Here is a 14,619-nt window from a genome sequence, read left to right on the forward strand (position 1 = left end):
TTATTACTGCCCACAGAAATATAGCTATATGCTTGTACTGAAATCATCCTGAATTATTGCAAAATTATGCAAGTCAGAACTAGATCATAACTGCCAGACAAGGTGGATTGCTCAGGACCGCAGAATATTGCTTAACTGGGGACCCTGTGACTAGTAACAGCTAGGGACAAGGTGGAACAACGGTACTTTGTAGTATGTTTGTGTTCTGCTGTTTGTTTTTTCCAGTAATATCTGAGTTGAAACTCTCAAGTCTTAAACACTGATCCAGGCACTGTACAGGGCATGACCACTGCACCACCTTCAATCATCAACCCTACTGTTCTACAGATTTTCAGCTTGTAGAGAGAGATGCGTAAGACACCTTAACGCCGTGCTCACTGCATACATTTAATTTATATGTTTTAGGTATGAAGCAGTTAAAAACCTTAGTGATTTTACTGGCAGCTGTCCTTATCCCTTCACATAGCTGACCCCTTTAATCAGTTACAGCATAGTAAAAATGAGCTTTGTTTCACTATTTTAAAAGTGGTTTAGTTGCTTGAAGGTTCTATACTAAATGCGTTCCTTGACTAACATCAGGGAATTTCTCCACACCGTATGTAAGAATGTGTGGCTTGGGCTGAGTGTGCTATTTGTAATGAGCTTTTTTGGTTGAAAAATTACTTACTGGTTACTATTATCTAATTCAGTTTTTATAACTAGCAATGCACTGAAATCTAAAGCAGGATATTCTTGGTGGAAACACGACTAATTGCTACAAGGTTTGGGGCAAAAAAAATTACTGAACCCAAAGTACCAGTGGGCATTTTGAACAGCTTCTTGGAAAAACTAGAAAACATGTAATAGTGCAGTTTACTATACAGAACCTCTATTTTTATTGGTGTTGCACCAAGCTGGAGCTTTAATTGAAAAAATATATATGTATACTTTTGTTTCCAATTAATAAGAGGCTTCCTATTTTTTTTTCCAATAGCTAGACTTCCTGTCATCAGTATTGTAAAGCAAAGAGTTCATCAGTGTATCCTACTTGGTGAAAGCATGCAAGCAATTTCAGTATCTCAGTTTCACAGACAGCTGTAGAATAAGGCAAGCTACAACCTCTATAATTAAGCAAACATATTCAACTTCAGAGTAAGTTCTCTTGTCTAATCCCTAAGTAATAGAAAATATTTAATCTTAAGATAGTACCTGCTTCAATAGCAGCCAGAACCTTTAAGTACTTATTTCACTTTGTGGAGGAATGTTCAATATGTCAATGTGTACTGCTATCAGCTATACTCATTTTCAGTCTGGGAAGCACTACTATTCATGTTCCTAAAAGCTTAAGGCTAGCTGCAGTGGAGGTTTGTTTTCCTTAAGATACATATACATCTCTCATAGCATTATGTACACTGAAATTGTACAGAATTGTCAAGTGCCTGTAAAGGTTATTTATTTTTAAGTCATCCTCTAGTTAAAAGGAACAAATTCCATCTAGTCACAATATAAATTAATCAAAATTATTTCCCCTTGCCGTGGAAATAATTCTAGTGTGGTAGCTCTGTCTTTACCACTTACCTTCATTGAATGAGTTTGTATTGAAAAAAAACTTTAAGGCTCCATAGTATGTGGATTATAAAAAATATTCTGATATTTAAGTTGTATTAATAAGCCAGTCTTACACAGTTGCTTAGTCAATAAATTTATTGCCACTTTTTCCAAAGCTTCATAGAAAATTGTGGAAGTTGTCTTAACTGTCAGCTGCACGCTCCTGGGCCCTGAGGAAGCTAGCCTTCTTCTGAGCAACACGGTCTTTCTTCTGGGCGAGGGACATCTTGGTACTGTTCACTCTGCAGTGTAAACACACAATATATTAACCAAGAAAGAGGCAAAAGTGGTGATGAAGGAAGCTGATAAATATCAAAACTGTGACTGAGAGTTCTGTGCTAGAACCACTTCTGTGTCATGCTCTATTTCTCAAGTTCTTTAGTTAAGGCACCACAAAAAAGTTTCTCAGGAGGTAAGCTCTTAGGGGACGAGGCACCATCACGTCCATTCCAGTATCTGTGCCTCCTCTGAAAAAACTGAAGTAGTTTAGTGCTGACATGTAAGTCAGCCTGCCCTCTCCTAAGGGGAAGTAGCCTTGCCCCTGAAAACATCCAACTGTTAAAATACACACTTAAGGAATTCCAGCTATTCAGGCTAAAGACATGCTTTACTGCTCAAGTTCGTTGTTGTTGGTTGGTTTGGTTTGGTTTTTTTTTTTTTTTTTTTTTTGCACAGTTAAAAGCTTTTTCTTTCCTGACAAAGTTATATATAAATCATTGTACCTTAATCTCATCTAAAAATGAGTTTTGACACAAGTGCCATAGAAATCAGTCCACTTGGTGCCATCATTAATTAAAATCTCTTCAACAGAGAAGTTAAACTTCATGTTTACCTCTTTTTCTTGACTTCTCTCTTGGGTTTCTTTTCATGGACTGGATTATCCCGTATAGCAGCATGGGCTTTCTTATACATTTCTTCCATCTTGAAAAAGGAAAAGTTGTTACAGTTCTCTAGTGGTGCATTGCAAGATTGTATCAAGTACTAAGACATTCTCAGCAACGAGGGCACTAGAACCAGTTACCATCACAAAACAGCTCACAATTACTCTCTTTAATAGGTTTCCTTCATGCGACTCACTGTTAAAACCTACTAGAATTCCTGGCCATCACAAGAACTATACAAATATTTAAATATTAAAAATAAGTTGGATACAAAACTGAGGAATTACTTTTATCCTTAACTACAGACTACAGGTCTCCAAAGCACAGGCTAGCATCTTGGAGAGGAGGAGCTTACTTCCTATGGTCTAGTTTCCTTACACTTAAATTGAAAGGCAATACAGAATCTTATTCCACTTCTGCCTTGAGTAAAAGCAAATAATTTACTTTCCTTATATAGCTTAGTGCTCTGAAAACTTAGTTCTTAAACCAGAATTATTTTACATGAACCCTTTCATCAGATGCAATCTTACCACTTGTCAGACTCTACCCCAGTATACATTACAAAGCTGCTTAGTAAGAAAAGTTGTGTGAAAGCAGCTTCTATTAACCAATCACATGAGATCCTGCATCATCCCCAGTAGCAGCAGTCTGCTGGCACCCACAGAAATAAATTAGCACAGGTTACATCATTTCTGACAGCTGATACAGTACTATAACATACAGACCTTGGGGAAGCAGGTCAGTATGCAGAAATAATTCTTTAACATGTAAACAGGAAAACCGATCTGTCCAGTCATATAGATCAACAGCTGAAGCTACCAGAGGACCTATTCTGCCTCCTTTCTCCCCAATTTCAGTGTGTTTGCTGATGACTAATTAAGACAATAAGACATTTAATAGGAAAATCTTCTCTGAATGAATACTTGTTTAGCAATGTATACAAAGTTGCATTTACAGTAAAATGTTACTTGTTTTTTTACAACCCATAAAATCAACATAAAAATGTTCCAAACTTCAGAGCCACTGATAACAGAAACCAAACAGCAGACAAGTTATCTGAAAGAAGTTAAAAAAGGACCATGGTAATTTTACCAATCCTCTAGTGTTTTCTGTGGTATATTTAAGATTTTCCACTCATGCTGACATAAGACATATAACACCAGGTGTATTTCTCAAGATGAGTTCTGCAACTAGGTTGGCATTTTCTGTATTTGCCTGGAGCCTACAGCTACCAGCAAGGTCACACTTTGTAAAACAAATTTGACAGAAGGCAGATCCTCAGAAATCACAACTGCAGTGCAGGATTAGGAACAAGTGTGTAGCCATGCACAGAAACTTAAGTGTTAATTTCTATATCAGAAAAAATAGATGGTCTGTTTTAGCATGCAGTCTAAATAAGCAGGATGTTAAACTTCAAAGCAGGAAAGAAGTCCTCATGTTCAAAAAACCCACAATATGCTATAGAGCCCTCAATAATGGAAAAAAAAACAACAGACACATTTTTGTTTGTCTGGGGAACATACAAAATAATCACATTACTATTCTACATAGTGAGCTTAATTGCATTATTAGAGAAAACCCTGTACATGAAGATCTACATAGCTACTAAAGGACAAGAACCAGACAGATAAATCTTACCCCATCAGGTGTAATATTGTTCTTTATGTACTGGGAGAACTGTTTTTTGTAAGCATCTTCATCCTCCTCCATCAGGTAACGCATATAATCTGCCACGTTTTGGCCCATGATATGCTTGCGGTGAACCTCCGCATTGAATTCTTTGCTTTCTGAGTCATAACCAGGGAAGCGTTTGGTACTGTGAAAGAGCAGTTAAATGCTGAGTAACACATATTCCTCAAACACTCTGATTCAAAGGCAGGTTCCACAAAGAAACGACTGAGCTCATATTCTGCTATAGGTAACTGAGAAATAGGACGCTAATTAAAAATGGAAAGATAAAGAAAATGAATATAAAGAAAAAAAAATGAAACAGAAGATTTAAAGTTCATCTCAGCTGCCATCAGTCCCGTCTTGAAACTATGCAGTCCATCATTTACACACCATGGACCTATTACAGAGTGGTCAGTCATTGGGGTATCATCACACAGCAGCCAGGTTAGAAACAAATGAAGAATTAGTAAAAACATACAAAAAGACTAAACAAAAACACGAACAAGATGACACAACTCCAGGACAGCAAGAGAGAATACAAAAATCCACAACAGAGATCAGATGTTTTTTCCCTTCTTTGCTGTCTGAAAGAAGCAGGCAAGTGCAGTGACACTGCTAGTGCCAAAAATCTTGATTCCGTCACGTGTTACCTCTGACAAAAATGACCAAACCTCAAATGGCATTTTTTTTTGTTTTTGGATCTCATATGTACAGCAATATTAATGTTAATATGTACAGCAAAATTAACACCTACATGCAATTTGCTGAAGTCTTGAAACAACAGGAAAACTAAGGAATATTTACTGAAGTGCATTCAAACACCGGATGGCTTTAAATGAAAGCAGTGAAGTGGTTCCTTAGCTTCTAAAAATTTAACAGCATCTCTTAATAGTCACAAGAGTCATTGCAGCGCTTCTAGAATTGCAACTTGGAGTAAAAAAAGCCCAACTAAACAAAAAAAATATTCCAGAACCTACGCTAAATTAATCATTACCAGGTTATAAAAATAGCTATCTCAGCATAAAAACGACACTATAAGTAGGCTGTCACACACAGAATTATCTCAGGTAACTCCAAAGTAGTTTTTCCAGAGATGATTACCTGTGAGGGATGGACAGACCACCATCCACTGCACCCTTCAGAGCACCAAAAACTTTGTTTCCAGTAGTAGTTCTGGCAAGACCTGCATCAAGGTAACACGTGAAAGCACCAGGCTTTCCATCCACACTTTCCACATTGTATTCATCTCCAGTCACTTCCACTTGGCCTTCATAGATCTTATCAAGACCAAATTTATTCAGAAGCTGCGGGGAAAAATAAAAGCCAAAACAATAGCAACACTTCTGATCTTCTGCCCATTTAAAGCCAAAATGGAGAGCCACAAAATTAAAATACAAAAGTTGCAATGGAATCTTCATACTTTCAATGATTTTTTTTTACAAAAATTACACATTCCATACTAGTATTAACGCTTATAATAACCACTGAAACATAACAGGCATGTCTATTGCAATCTCCTGGTCCAACAGGTACACTAACAAACTTCAGACCTATCCATAAGCTCATAGGAAAATGGATGAATACAGCTTACATGTATTTAAATTCTTATTGAAGGTACATTTCTTACATTTTTGTCCTGACTCCCTCCCTCCACCAAACTTAAGTGCAGAGACTTAAAAGTGGGCTGCCGGAGTTGAAACTGCATGTTGTCATACTTCTCTTTGTGATTTGACAGTCACAAGAGGCCATCAAATCTATATGGTAAAGAGTACAAGTTAGCATTCAGACAAGCCCACAGAATCTAGATCTATACTTCCAATACCACTTAAGACAGTGAGCTAGCTTTCCTGTTTTTAAGAAAAACAGAGCAACTCCTTCTAGACAATTTGACAGATACCTACCCTGCGTGCCAACAGCAGACCTGTACAGTACGCTGCTGCATAATTGGTCAGGCCAACCTTCACACCATATTTTGGCAGCTCATGGGCATACGCAGCACAGACAATCATGTCGCCTTCAATCCTGGCATAGGCAATCTGACAACAGTAAAAAAAAAAACACAACACAAAACAACACAAAACAACCATTAGTTTTCTCACTGTAACCGTGGGCTCAGTTTACCACTTCTTTGATATCTACTTAAGCCATTAGGAACTTTGTATAGAAATGTCCAGCAAACTGCTTTTCTTGAGAGCTCAAGGAGCTCTGTTTCATTTTTCTTTTCAGAAATTTCTTATGGCGTAATTAACTCCTCAAGTACTGAAGTATTCAAATCCATATTTGGCTTTGAGAAAGTAAATGATGGCAACCACTTCTATTTATGTCTTCATATAAAACAAGAGACCAGGAAACTGCCAACAAAAGCAACACTTCAAAGAATTTTTATGGATGTAGATGGATTCTGTCCTACTTTCTGCACGTAGTTCTCAAATAACACAGAACACTACTCATCTCCGAAAAATGCAAAAATATGAGTGTTTGTGAGGACACTTCATTACGAAGTGACTGCATTAAGATATAAGATCCTTGTAATCTCAGGGGTCTCCTGTGAGACAGCAATAGTATCAGAACCGTCTCCCTTTGACTTCCACACCTCCTCTGCCTCTAGAAGTTGCTCCCCTCTCTCTGGAGTTTCCACCTCTGGAAAGGCACAACTGGTCAGATGATACCTGCCACCACTTTTTGTTTTGAATTTCAGAGATAAAGCAAGCTCATCAAGGTCATACAGTTTAGTCTGAGCTGATTAAAAACGGCACTCTTTACTATTCTCTATAGATAAAACTATTTCATGAAAAAAGAAACAACAAGAAAACTTTCTACTTTCAACCTTACCAATGTGTATTATGATAGAACGTTCTGGAAATGAACCAGGAAAATGAATCACAGTAAGAAACTGCATTATGTGATGCAACATACAACTGCATACCACAAAAAGGTGCTTACTACTCTTATTTATCAGTCTCCTTTAATCTCAGTGAAACGATCTTAAGGCCTATCAGCTTCACATGATCCAATATCACAGTAAGAAGTCCTGAAGGCCAGGGCACCTTCAGATACTACATAACAGAAGTGAGCTGTCAGGTCACACAGCAGTTTTCAAGCAAACAAAAAAAAAACCCTCTCTTTTCAAAGCACTTCAAAGACAGCAGAAAAGATAAAAAAAAGTTTTTCCCTAAAACCTTTAACATACTTCAGCATCATTAGAAGAGTACAATCTCATATCACAACCTTGTTTTACAATGTTGACATTAGTAAAATTATTCTGTATTGTGACTATGGTGTATTACTGACATTGTGTCAACCTTAAAGATCGTTCTCCAAGAAGCCAGAGAGCAATATGAGAACTGCTTAGGCTTCAAAACAACCAGCAAGTGCCCCATCAATCCCCCTTTTCTGTTCATTTCCAGGAGGCTGACAAATAAGTGGCAAGCACCACAGAACTTACCTGGCAAATGATGTCTCTGTTAGTAACACGCACAATCATCCTATACTTTGGGGTGTTGTACTTGTTTTTATCCTGAATTACCAAACGCTTGCGAGCATAGTAATCCGTTTTTCCCTCTGAAAAACAACAGTTACAGTGTGGAAAACATTTTAAAAAGAAGTAACAATATTTGTCAATATAATGTAATTCAGCAATACAGGGAGTTGAGCCATACCTCTCCTTCTCCTGAATTTTACTTGGTATCTCTTGAAGTAGGCCTTATTCTTGACAACTTTCACAAACCCCTTGAATAAGAAAAATAAGATGTTACTGACCTGGAACCACATAAGCCAAATCCATCCAAACTAAACGAATCACTATTAATAAAATTGTAGTGGACCAGGAATAAAATGACAGGTTTTCTTACACAACGAGATTAAAATCATCTTAAGGAAGAGAAAGCAGGATTTTTACCCTTAACACAAACTTTTCTGCCCATGACTTCACGTTTTCAAGAGAGAAAGAGAAATTGTATCTACTAATGACACGTTTTCTGCATAGGCTGCCAAGACTACTCACTGCCAGTCACTCCCACAGAGCAGTCGCTCGGCCATTTCACTCGGCCATTTCGGCTCCCCCAACCAAAAACACGAGCCGTCCTAGCACCGCCCCGACTCAGACGCCCCCCACGCCCGCAGCTCTCAGGGCAGCTCCCCGCGGCAGGACGAGGCCGGCCTGTCAGCCGCCCGCTCCCCAGCCACGACCCCAGCGGGCCCGGCCCCAGTTGCCGCCCGCCCGCCCGCGGCTCCCGCTCGCCGCCACCCGCCCGACGCCCGGTCTCGACCCGGCACCGTGCCGGCCGCGGCCCAAGGGTGAGCCGCGAGGGGCTGCGGGGGAAGGAGACGGAGGGGACGAGCCGAACCGTGCCGGAGGACCACCGCAGGGCTCCGCCGGAGCCGCCCCGATCCGCCTCGCGGCGCAGCCCCGGTGCCGCGGGCGGCCATTGCCACGCCGGAGCCTCAGCGGCCGGCGGCGGGCCCGGGTTAATCGGGCTCCATCCGGACGAGCGGAGTCGCGCGGCGGGCGCGGAGCGGAGGGCAGAGCACTCCTATGCGCGGGGGTCCCGTACGGGCCGGTACTGACCATCGTGCCAGGTACTGTCCGGTCTAGGCCTAGGCCGGGGCCCGCTCCGCACGACAACTGCAACGACTGCAGGGGGGAAAAGGCCGCTCCCACTGCGCAGCCGCGGGTCCTAGCCTGCCCAGCGAGGCGGGGCGCCGCCGCACGGCCTTCCTGTGAGCCCGGCGCGCGCCCTCTGCCGGCCCGGAGGGGCGCTCCCACCGCGCCGCCGCCTGGGACGGGGCCCGAGGGCGGGAGCGCTCCTCTGAGCTCCGGAGGTGTGACGCGCGCGGGAAAAGCCACCGCCTGCCGCCCCTCTGCGGCACCCGGCGGAGCGCCGCCCCGCGGTTCCCTACCGCCTGCCTCGGCAGGTGCCGGCACGGGATGAAAAACAATGGTTTTGGTATTAAAGATCTTTATCATATTAAGTACTTTATTCACTTTTTTTCCTAGGGAACGTTGTCGCGGTTGACCAATCAGTAAATAACTAGAATGGTAAGCTGACCAAAACCCAATTCAACGCTATTGCTAAAATAGAGCTGCTGGTATTTGGTCGAAGAAACCAAGAGCGCGTTACAGCTGTCGGATGGATGAAAGAAGGAAGGAGGGAAAGGAGGGAGGGAAAGAGGGAAGGAAGGAAGGAAGCAAGCAAGCAAGCAAGCAAGCTCGCTCCCCCCGGTAGGACAGAAAGCGGTGCGCTCCCCTCCAGCTGCGGAAGCTCGGCGCTTTCCTTGCTAAGGGCCGCCGAGCTCCCACGCCCCGCCCCGCCCTCACAAATTCGAGGCCTCGTGCTGCCAGCCGCGATGCCGGCTGGAGCCGTGGCTGCGGTTCGGAAGGGCTCCGAGGTAAAAGCTCCTATTTTTGATATTGCGATGAAGTAATTTTTGCAGGTAACTTTTAATAGCAGCAGGAGGAGCGTGTGCGTTTGTTTTCTCAGTCCGCGCTGTTCGCGGTGCTTTGGTGAGCTCGGGCGCACAGCCGCGCCTTCCGAAGCCCGCTACCCGCCCGGTCCCGAATATTGTCGTTCCACGGAGCAGCACGCGCGTCTGCTGGCAGAGTTCTTCGTTTCTGTGTTTTAAGCTTTCAGGAGAGTTCTAACTATCGAGGACCCCGGCGGGCTTCAGCCTGGAACTGCTCGCGCCTCTCTGCGCGAACGCGGCGGCAGGCGGACTCGCGCCGGAGCTGCCCCCGGCCCGCAGCACCGCTAGGGTCGGGCCGAGGCCTGCGGCCACACAACGTCCGGGACATACCGGGAGCACATACCGGGAGCGGTACGGTGCAGGCGGTACGGTGGCGGCTGCCGGGCGGGCGCTATATCGACACCGGGAGGCGCTGAGACGGAGCGGGCACCGGCCGTCACCGCCTCGCGCGAGGGACGGGCGGCAGCGCCGCGCGGTGCGAGGCGGCACGTCGCGTGTCCGGTGGCACGTGGGAGCCGGCGGCCGAAAGAGCCGGGACGAGGTGAGGGCAAGCCCACGTCGCGTTTCGGTGCCGGGGTGGCGCGGAGCTGCTGGGAGGGTTCGGCGGACCCGACTTCGCGGCGAACGCACGGAGGCGGCGAGGCCAGAGACACGCTGCCACCCCGGCCGTCGGGCCCGGCTCCCGGCCGCCGAAAGTAGCGCGGCCCGTTATCGGCGGCCACGCACGGGGAGTCCGGCGCCGGCCGCACCCGCACCCACGGCGGCGCGAGAAAGAGGTCCCGGCGGGCCGGGCCCGGCGCTGCAGGGCTGCCCCTCGCGGCGGCTGCGCGCCGACTGCGCCTGCGCGGTGCTCGCGGGGACGTGGCCCGGCTGCCGGGTCGGCGGGGAGGCGGGCCGGCGGGGGGGCGGGAGGTGGATCGGCAGGCGGCTCGGCGGAGGTCGGCGGCGGGCTACGGGGCGCGCCGATGCTCGCGCCTCTCCGTCGCGGGCGACGCTTCCAAGGTGAGGCCCGGGCGGGGCGCCCTTGCCGCTGAGGGGCCGGGGCCGGGGGCGGGGCGCGACGGGGCCTAGGCGGGGTGCGGCGGCCCGGCCGCGGCGTCCGTCCCGGAGCGTCGTGTTGGGCGGCGCGGCCCGAGTCGCTCGGAGCCGGGTTTTCCCCTCTGCGGCGTGCGCGCCGCGGAGGGCGGCCGGACCGGGGGCCGCGGGATCCGTGTGCCTCGGCCCGGCTGGGCGGGAAGGTGGGCGCTGCGGTGCGAGTGGAGAGAGCGTGACTGCGCGGGGCTGGCGGCGCTGGGTGGCGAGAAGGAGGAGTGCTCGCCTTTGGTCTGCGGTGCGCTCGTGGGGGTTTATCTATGAAGGGAGATTTTTCTCAGTCGGGGTTTTTACGGAGGTATTTTTAAGCCGAAGCGTTTGGATGTGTGGTTGTTGAGAAGGAGTTTTCAAAGGGTGCTTCAGAGGTCTGTCTTAGTGACACCTCGTGCTGCATCTGCACTGACTTGGTTGTGTAATAAGGACAAGAAGTCGACGATGGTGTTGTGGCTACTTAGGGTTCATTTCGTCTTCGGTATCCAAAGGTGTTCTGTAGTCACACGGAATTCCTGCTTATTTCCTGTGTTGGTGGTCAGAGAGCAATTTGCATGAGGTTGGCGTGGTGTTTGGAATTGTCAGTATGAGCTGAAATGAACAGCAAATTTTAAAACATTCTCATATTGTCCTGGGACAGTTTTTTGTAACAGGTGGCCTACAGGAGGTGAAGGAAGGAGTCACATCTGTGCAGAGGGGATCTGGCAGCATTTAGTATGTTTTACTTATCTCTGAAAATGTTTGTCAGAAAACTTCTCTTTTCTCCCAACATTTTTTTTATTCACTTGGTGGCTAAACGATAAGGTAATTGGACTCTGTTTCTTTTTCTGGTGGATATTTTGCTTAAATGTATCTATTTATTTTCCCTTCTAGCCCCCAGTTTCTGCTTCTGGTCATGGTTATATAGCTCTGCATTTACATACGCACATCAGTATTTAAGGATATTTTGAGATAGCTAAGTGCAATTTCAAGTAAGGGTTAGGAAAGGAAATAGAGGGTGATGAAAGGGGGACAGGATCAAGAGGAAAACACTAGCTATTATGAATCAGCATTGCCTGAATTTGATTAAGCTGGGATGAGGACAGCTGTGGTGAGTATCCTTGAGGTCCAGCCAGCCCAGTAGTGCCTCTGAGAGTAGCAGATGTTTGCAGAAGAACAACTAAAAACAAGAATCTGCCTCCTCCTCAGATCTCTGAGAGGCTGAGATTCAGGCACTTCCTGAGCTAGAGGTCAGTGGATTGGATTCTTTGTGTCTTTTTTCGTTGCCTTCTGTATGTTTTTCTTCTGTAGGCTTGTCTGATGGGTTTTGAGAAAGTAAGCAGGAGATGGCTGGTGAATGGAATAGGTGAACTGAAGTTTGTGAAGAGGAGGATGTGGGAGAAGCTTTTCAAAGTTGTCAGGAGAAGGGGTGGAGGAAAGTGAAGTGCTTTAATAGTTAGTGTCAGCTGCTTCTTTGGATAAGACTGAGGGAGAAGTATTTGAAAAATGGAAAAAAGAGGGAAGTGAAGTCCCTTCAAGTAGATTTTGAAAAAGCAGGGCTGTTTATCTTGCTAATTCAGTGTTCTCATAAACAGTCATGTAAAAGAAAAAAATCCTGGTGGTTCTTTGCTCGAACAACTTCTTTCATTACCTTCATTTTATACTCTGAATTCAGTATTTTTTCCAATTTTTTAATAATAAAAATGTGTACTTAAATATAAAAGCAAACAGTCGATACATTAAGTTTATAATTTTGATTTTTAAAATAAATCCTCTGAGGTTTTAACTATGTGATGGTGTTCTTAGATGGCATGCTGAATTAAAGCCCAGTGTCTTATTTACTTTGTGAAAACCAACATCATCTGTTGGTAAATTTTTGGTTAATTTAAATGGGGCATACTGTCTTCATTGTAGCCATCTGCTTAAATGCCTTTGGTTAAAGAGCGTCTTGTCCTTCTGCCGCAAGTGGCGGTTGGAATAACTGGGGGTTGGCATCTGACGGTGGCTTAGTCATAATGGAGGGGGACTTAGCTTTGCTCAGCTCACGTTCCGCAGGGAGGTATTCCTGTTGTTTACATGTATGCTTAGCAAAAGCTGCGTGCCCACAAGGTAGAGGCGGAAGTGATTGAGTGAAGTCTGGCTTATCCTTGATTGCTGTTCACTTGTTTAACAGCCTCAGAGCTCTGGAAACTATTGAATTACCTGGGAAGGAGTGTTCTGGGGAGAGCCTAGGAAATACCTGTTCTGATTTGAGCGGTGAAGAACATGAATGCCTTTTGGTCACGTTGAGAGAGACACTGCAGCGGCTGTTACTACAGGCTGTATTAACTGTCAACTTTGCTTGCTAGTTTTCTGTAAAACTAGCTCTTCCAAGTTGGGTTGAGGCAGTTACTGTGTATCTGGGGTTGAAGTACAGTACCAGGGTTGGGCTTTTGGACTAAAATGAAGATGTTGGCTTAAAGAGCGACTGTGGACACTTAATCTGCTTGTATTGGTTCCTGACTTGAGAAACAGCCAAAAGCTGCTATCCAGTGTTATTTTTTTGTCTGAACAAATTTTGTCTGTCTCTGTAGTATAGTATCAAATGCTTGCTTGATGACATCATAAAACATTCTTGGTTTTTTTTTTTTTTTAATTTTGGAAAATATTAATATTGCAATGACACAGATCTCTGATTCACCAGTATCATATGCTGTGTTAATGCTGGTGTGGGTTGGTTTTGTTTTTTAAATATGGTTTCTTCAGTCTGTCAGATGGAGCTTGTCTTTTACTAGTGGGTTGCTGCTGTCAGAATTTGGCAGTGCACTTGTAACTAGCAGGATGTTATGGGAAGAGCTTACTGTTACCTTTAAGAGAGGAAAAACTATTGTATGTCATTTAAAAATGGGCATCAAAAACTAGTAGCTAGTCACAACCAAACATTTGGAAAGTGTTGTTTTCCACATCATTGTGTAAAGTGATGTATGTAAGAACTTAGCTTTACATCTCGGAGCTGCTTGGCTTAGATGTAGTTTGAATGGCAGACTAGTTAAAGACTACTTTCAGACATGGTGAAAGAATTTCCAACTTAATTGTTCTCTGAAACAGCAGAGCTAAGTTTCATTAAGCAGAGCAGTTGTGTTTCTTGATGTTATTGTAGTTTTTATTTTGCCTTGGAACATATTAGTGATTGAACTTCCAGGGTTTGGCTCCAGCTTCAGCAAGTATTTCTTAGACACTTGGACAAAGAATTGCTAGATATTTTTAAAGACAGAATGATGGATGCAAGTTAAAATTCTGTGATAAAGTACATACCAATCATCATAAGACTTGGGGGTTTTATGTAATGTTTTTGGTGTCTCGCTGGTACTAAGGATGATCTTTGCTTTGTTGACCTTTCTTGCATTTTTTTCCACTTATTAGTGGACTTGTCCCACTGAAAAGACTTGGGAAGTTGGTGATTGAGGTGCAAGCTGTGATATTACTGACTATTGGTAGGTGATGAGAAAAATCAAGAATATGTGAGCAAACCAGCACTCTTCTCAGTCTTGATCTGAATTGAGTGAAAGAACTGGGAATATAGAAGATGCTGATGAAGCCTGTAGTGAAACCATGTTTGAGGCCTAAACTAGGATTTTAGCTTGTCAGGAGGCATGAAAATGGGGTGATTCACCAGCTGCTGCTTCTGTGTCCTTCACTGAGTCGGTTCAGTTTGTTATTCAGGTATTAGAATGTTATTAACTTCTTGAAGCAAGCAGGGATCTGGTTTTGTGGAATGCTATACAGCTTGCTTGAAAACTATGTATGTAACTTCGACCATAATTGTGTTAGACTTTCTCTTTATATACAGAGTAGTATGAGAACTACTTCTGTTTCCTTAGGAAGAGAAGAAAGGGTAGAGAGCACATGAAATATACAAAGTGGACATTAAAACGTTAGTATTTCTTGAGGCTTGCAGTTAGTTTTACTTTGTCGT

The 14,619-nt window shown here is 44.4% G+C and overlaps 2 protein-coding genes and 1 non-coding gene across 4 annotated transcripts in view; 1 reads left to right on the forward strand and 2 right to left on the reverse strand.

Moving 5' to 3' along the window:
- Positions 1-1,668: 1,668 nt before the first annotated feature.
- RPL5 (ribosomal protein L5) lies at positions 1,669-8,815 on the reverse strand. The gene is made up of 8 exons (XM_042819335.1): positions 8,707-8,815; positions 7,799-7,868; positions 7,585-7,700; positions 6,041-6,175; positions 5,241-5,443; positions 4,107-4,284; positions 2,420-2,508; positions 1,669-1,829 (listed from the first exon to the last, which is right to left on the reverse strand). The coding sequence occupies exons 1-8, from the start codon at positions 8,707-8,709 to the stop codon at positions 1,730-1,732; spliced, it is 894 nt and encodes a 297-aa protein (XP_042675269.1). The 5' UTR covers positions 8,710-8,815; the 3' UTR covers positions 1,669-1,729.
- LOC122161116 lies at positions 4,482-4,577 on the reverse strand. Its single transcript, XR_006169102.1, has one exon. It is a non-coding gene; the product is annotated as a small nucleolar RNA SNORD21 (small nucleolar RNA).
- A 1,721-nt stretch (positions 8,816-10,536) lies between the features above and the next one.
- Positions 10,537-14,619, forward strand: part of EVI5 (ecotropic viral integration site 5) — a 64,411-nt gene continuing 60,328 nt past the window's right edge. Inside the window, exon 1 of one of the 2 annotated variants that reach the window (XM_042819489.1) lies at positions 10,537-10,604. The gene's annotated coding sequence lies outside the window, so the exon portion shown is untranslated. Of the gene's footprint in view, positions 10,605-10,824; positions 10,841-14,619 lie in introns of those variants that run through there. The other variant, XM_042819491.1, reaches the window with a different exon arrangement.

This window comes from Centrocercus urophasianus, unplaced genomic scaffold, assembly GCF_019232065.1.
Source record: "Centrocercus urophasianus isolate 14NV4802_14NV808 unplaced genomic scaffold, USGS_Curo_1.0 seq_18, whole genome shotgun sequence".
Taxonomy (NCBI): Eukaryota; Metazoa; Chordata; class Aves; order Galliformes; family Phasianidae; genus Centrocercus; species Centrocercus urophasianus.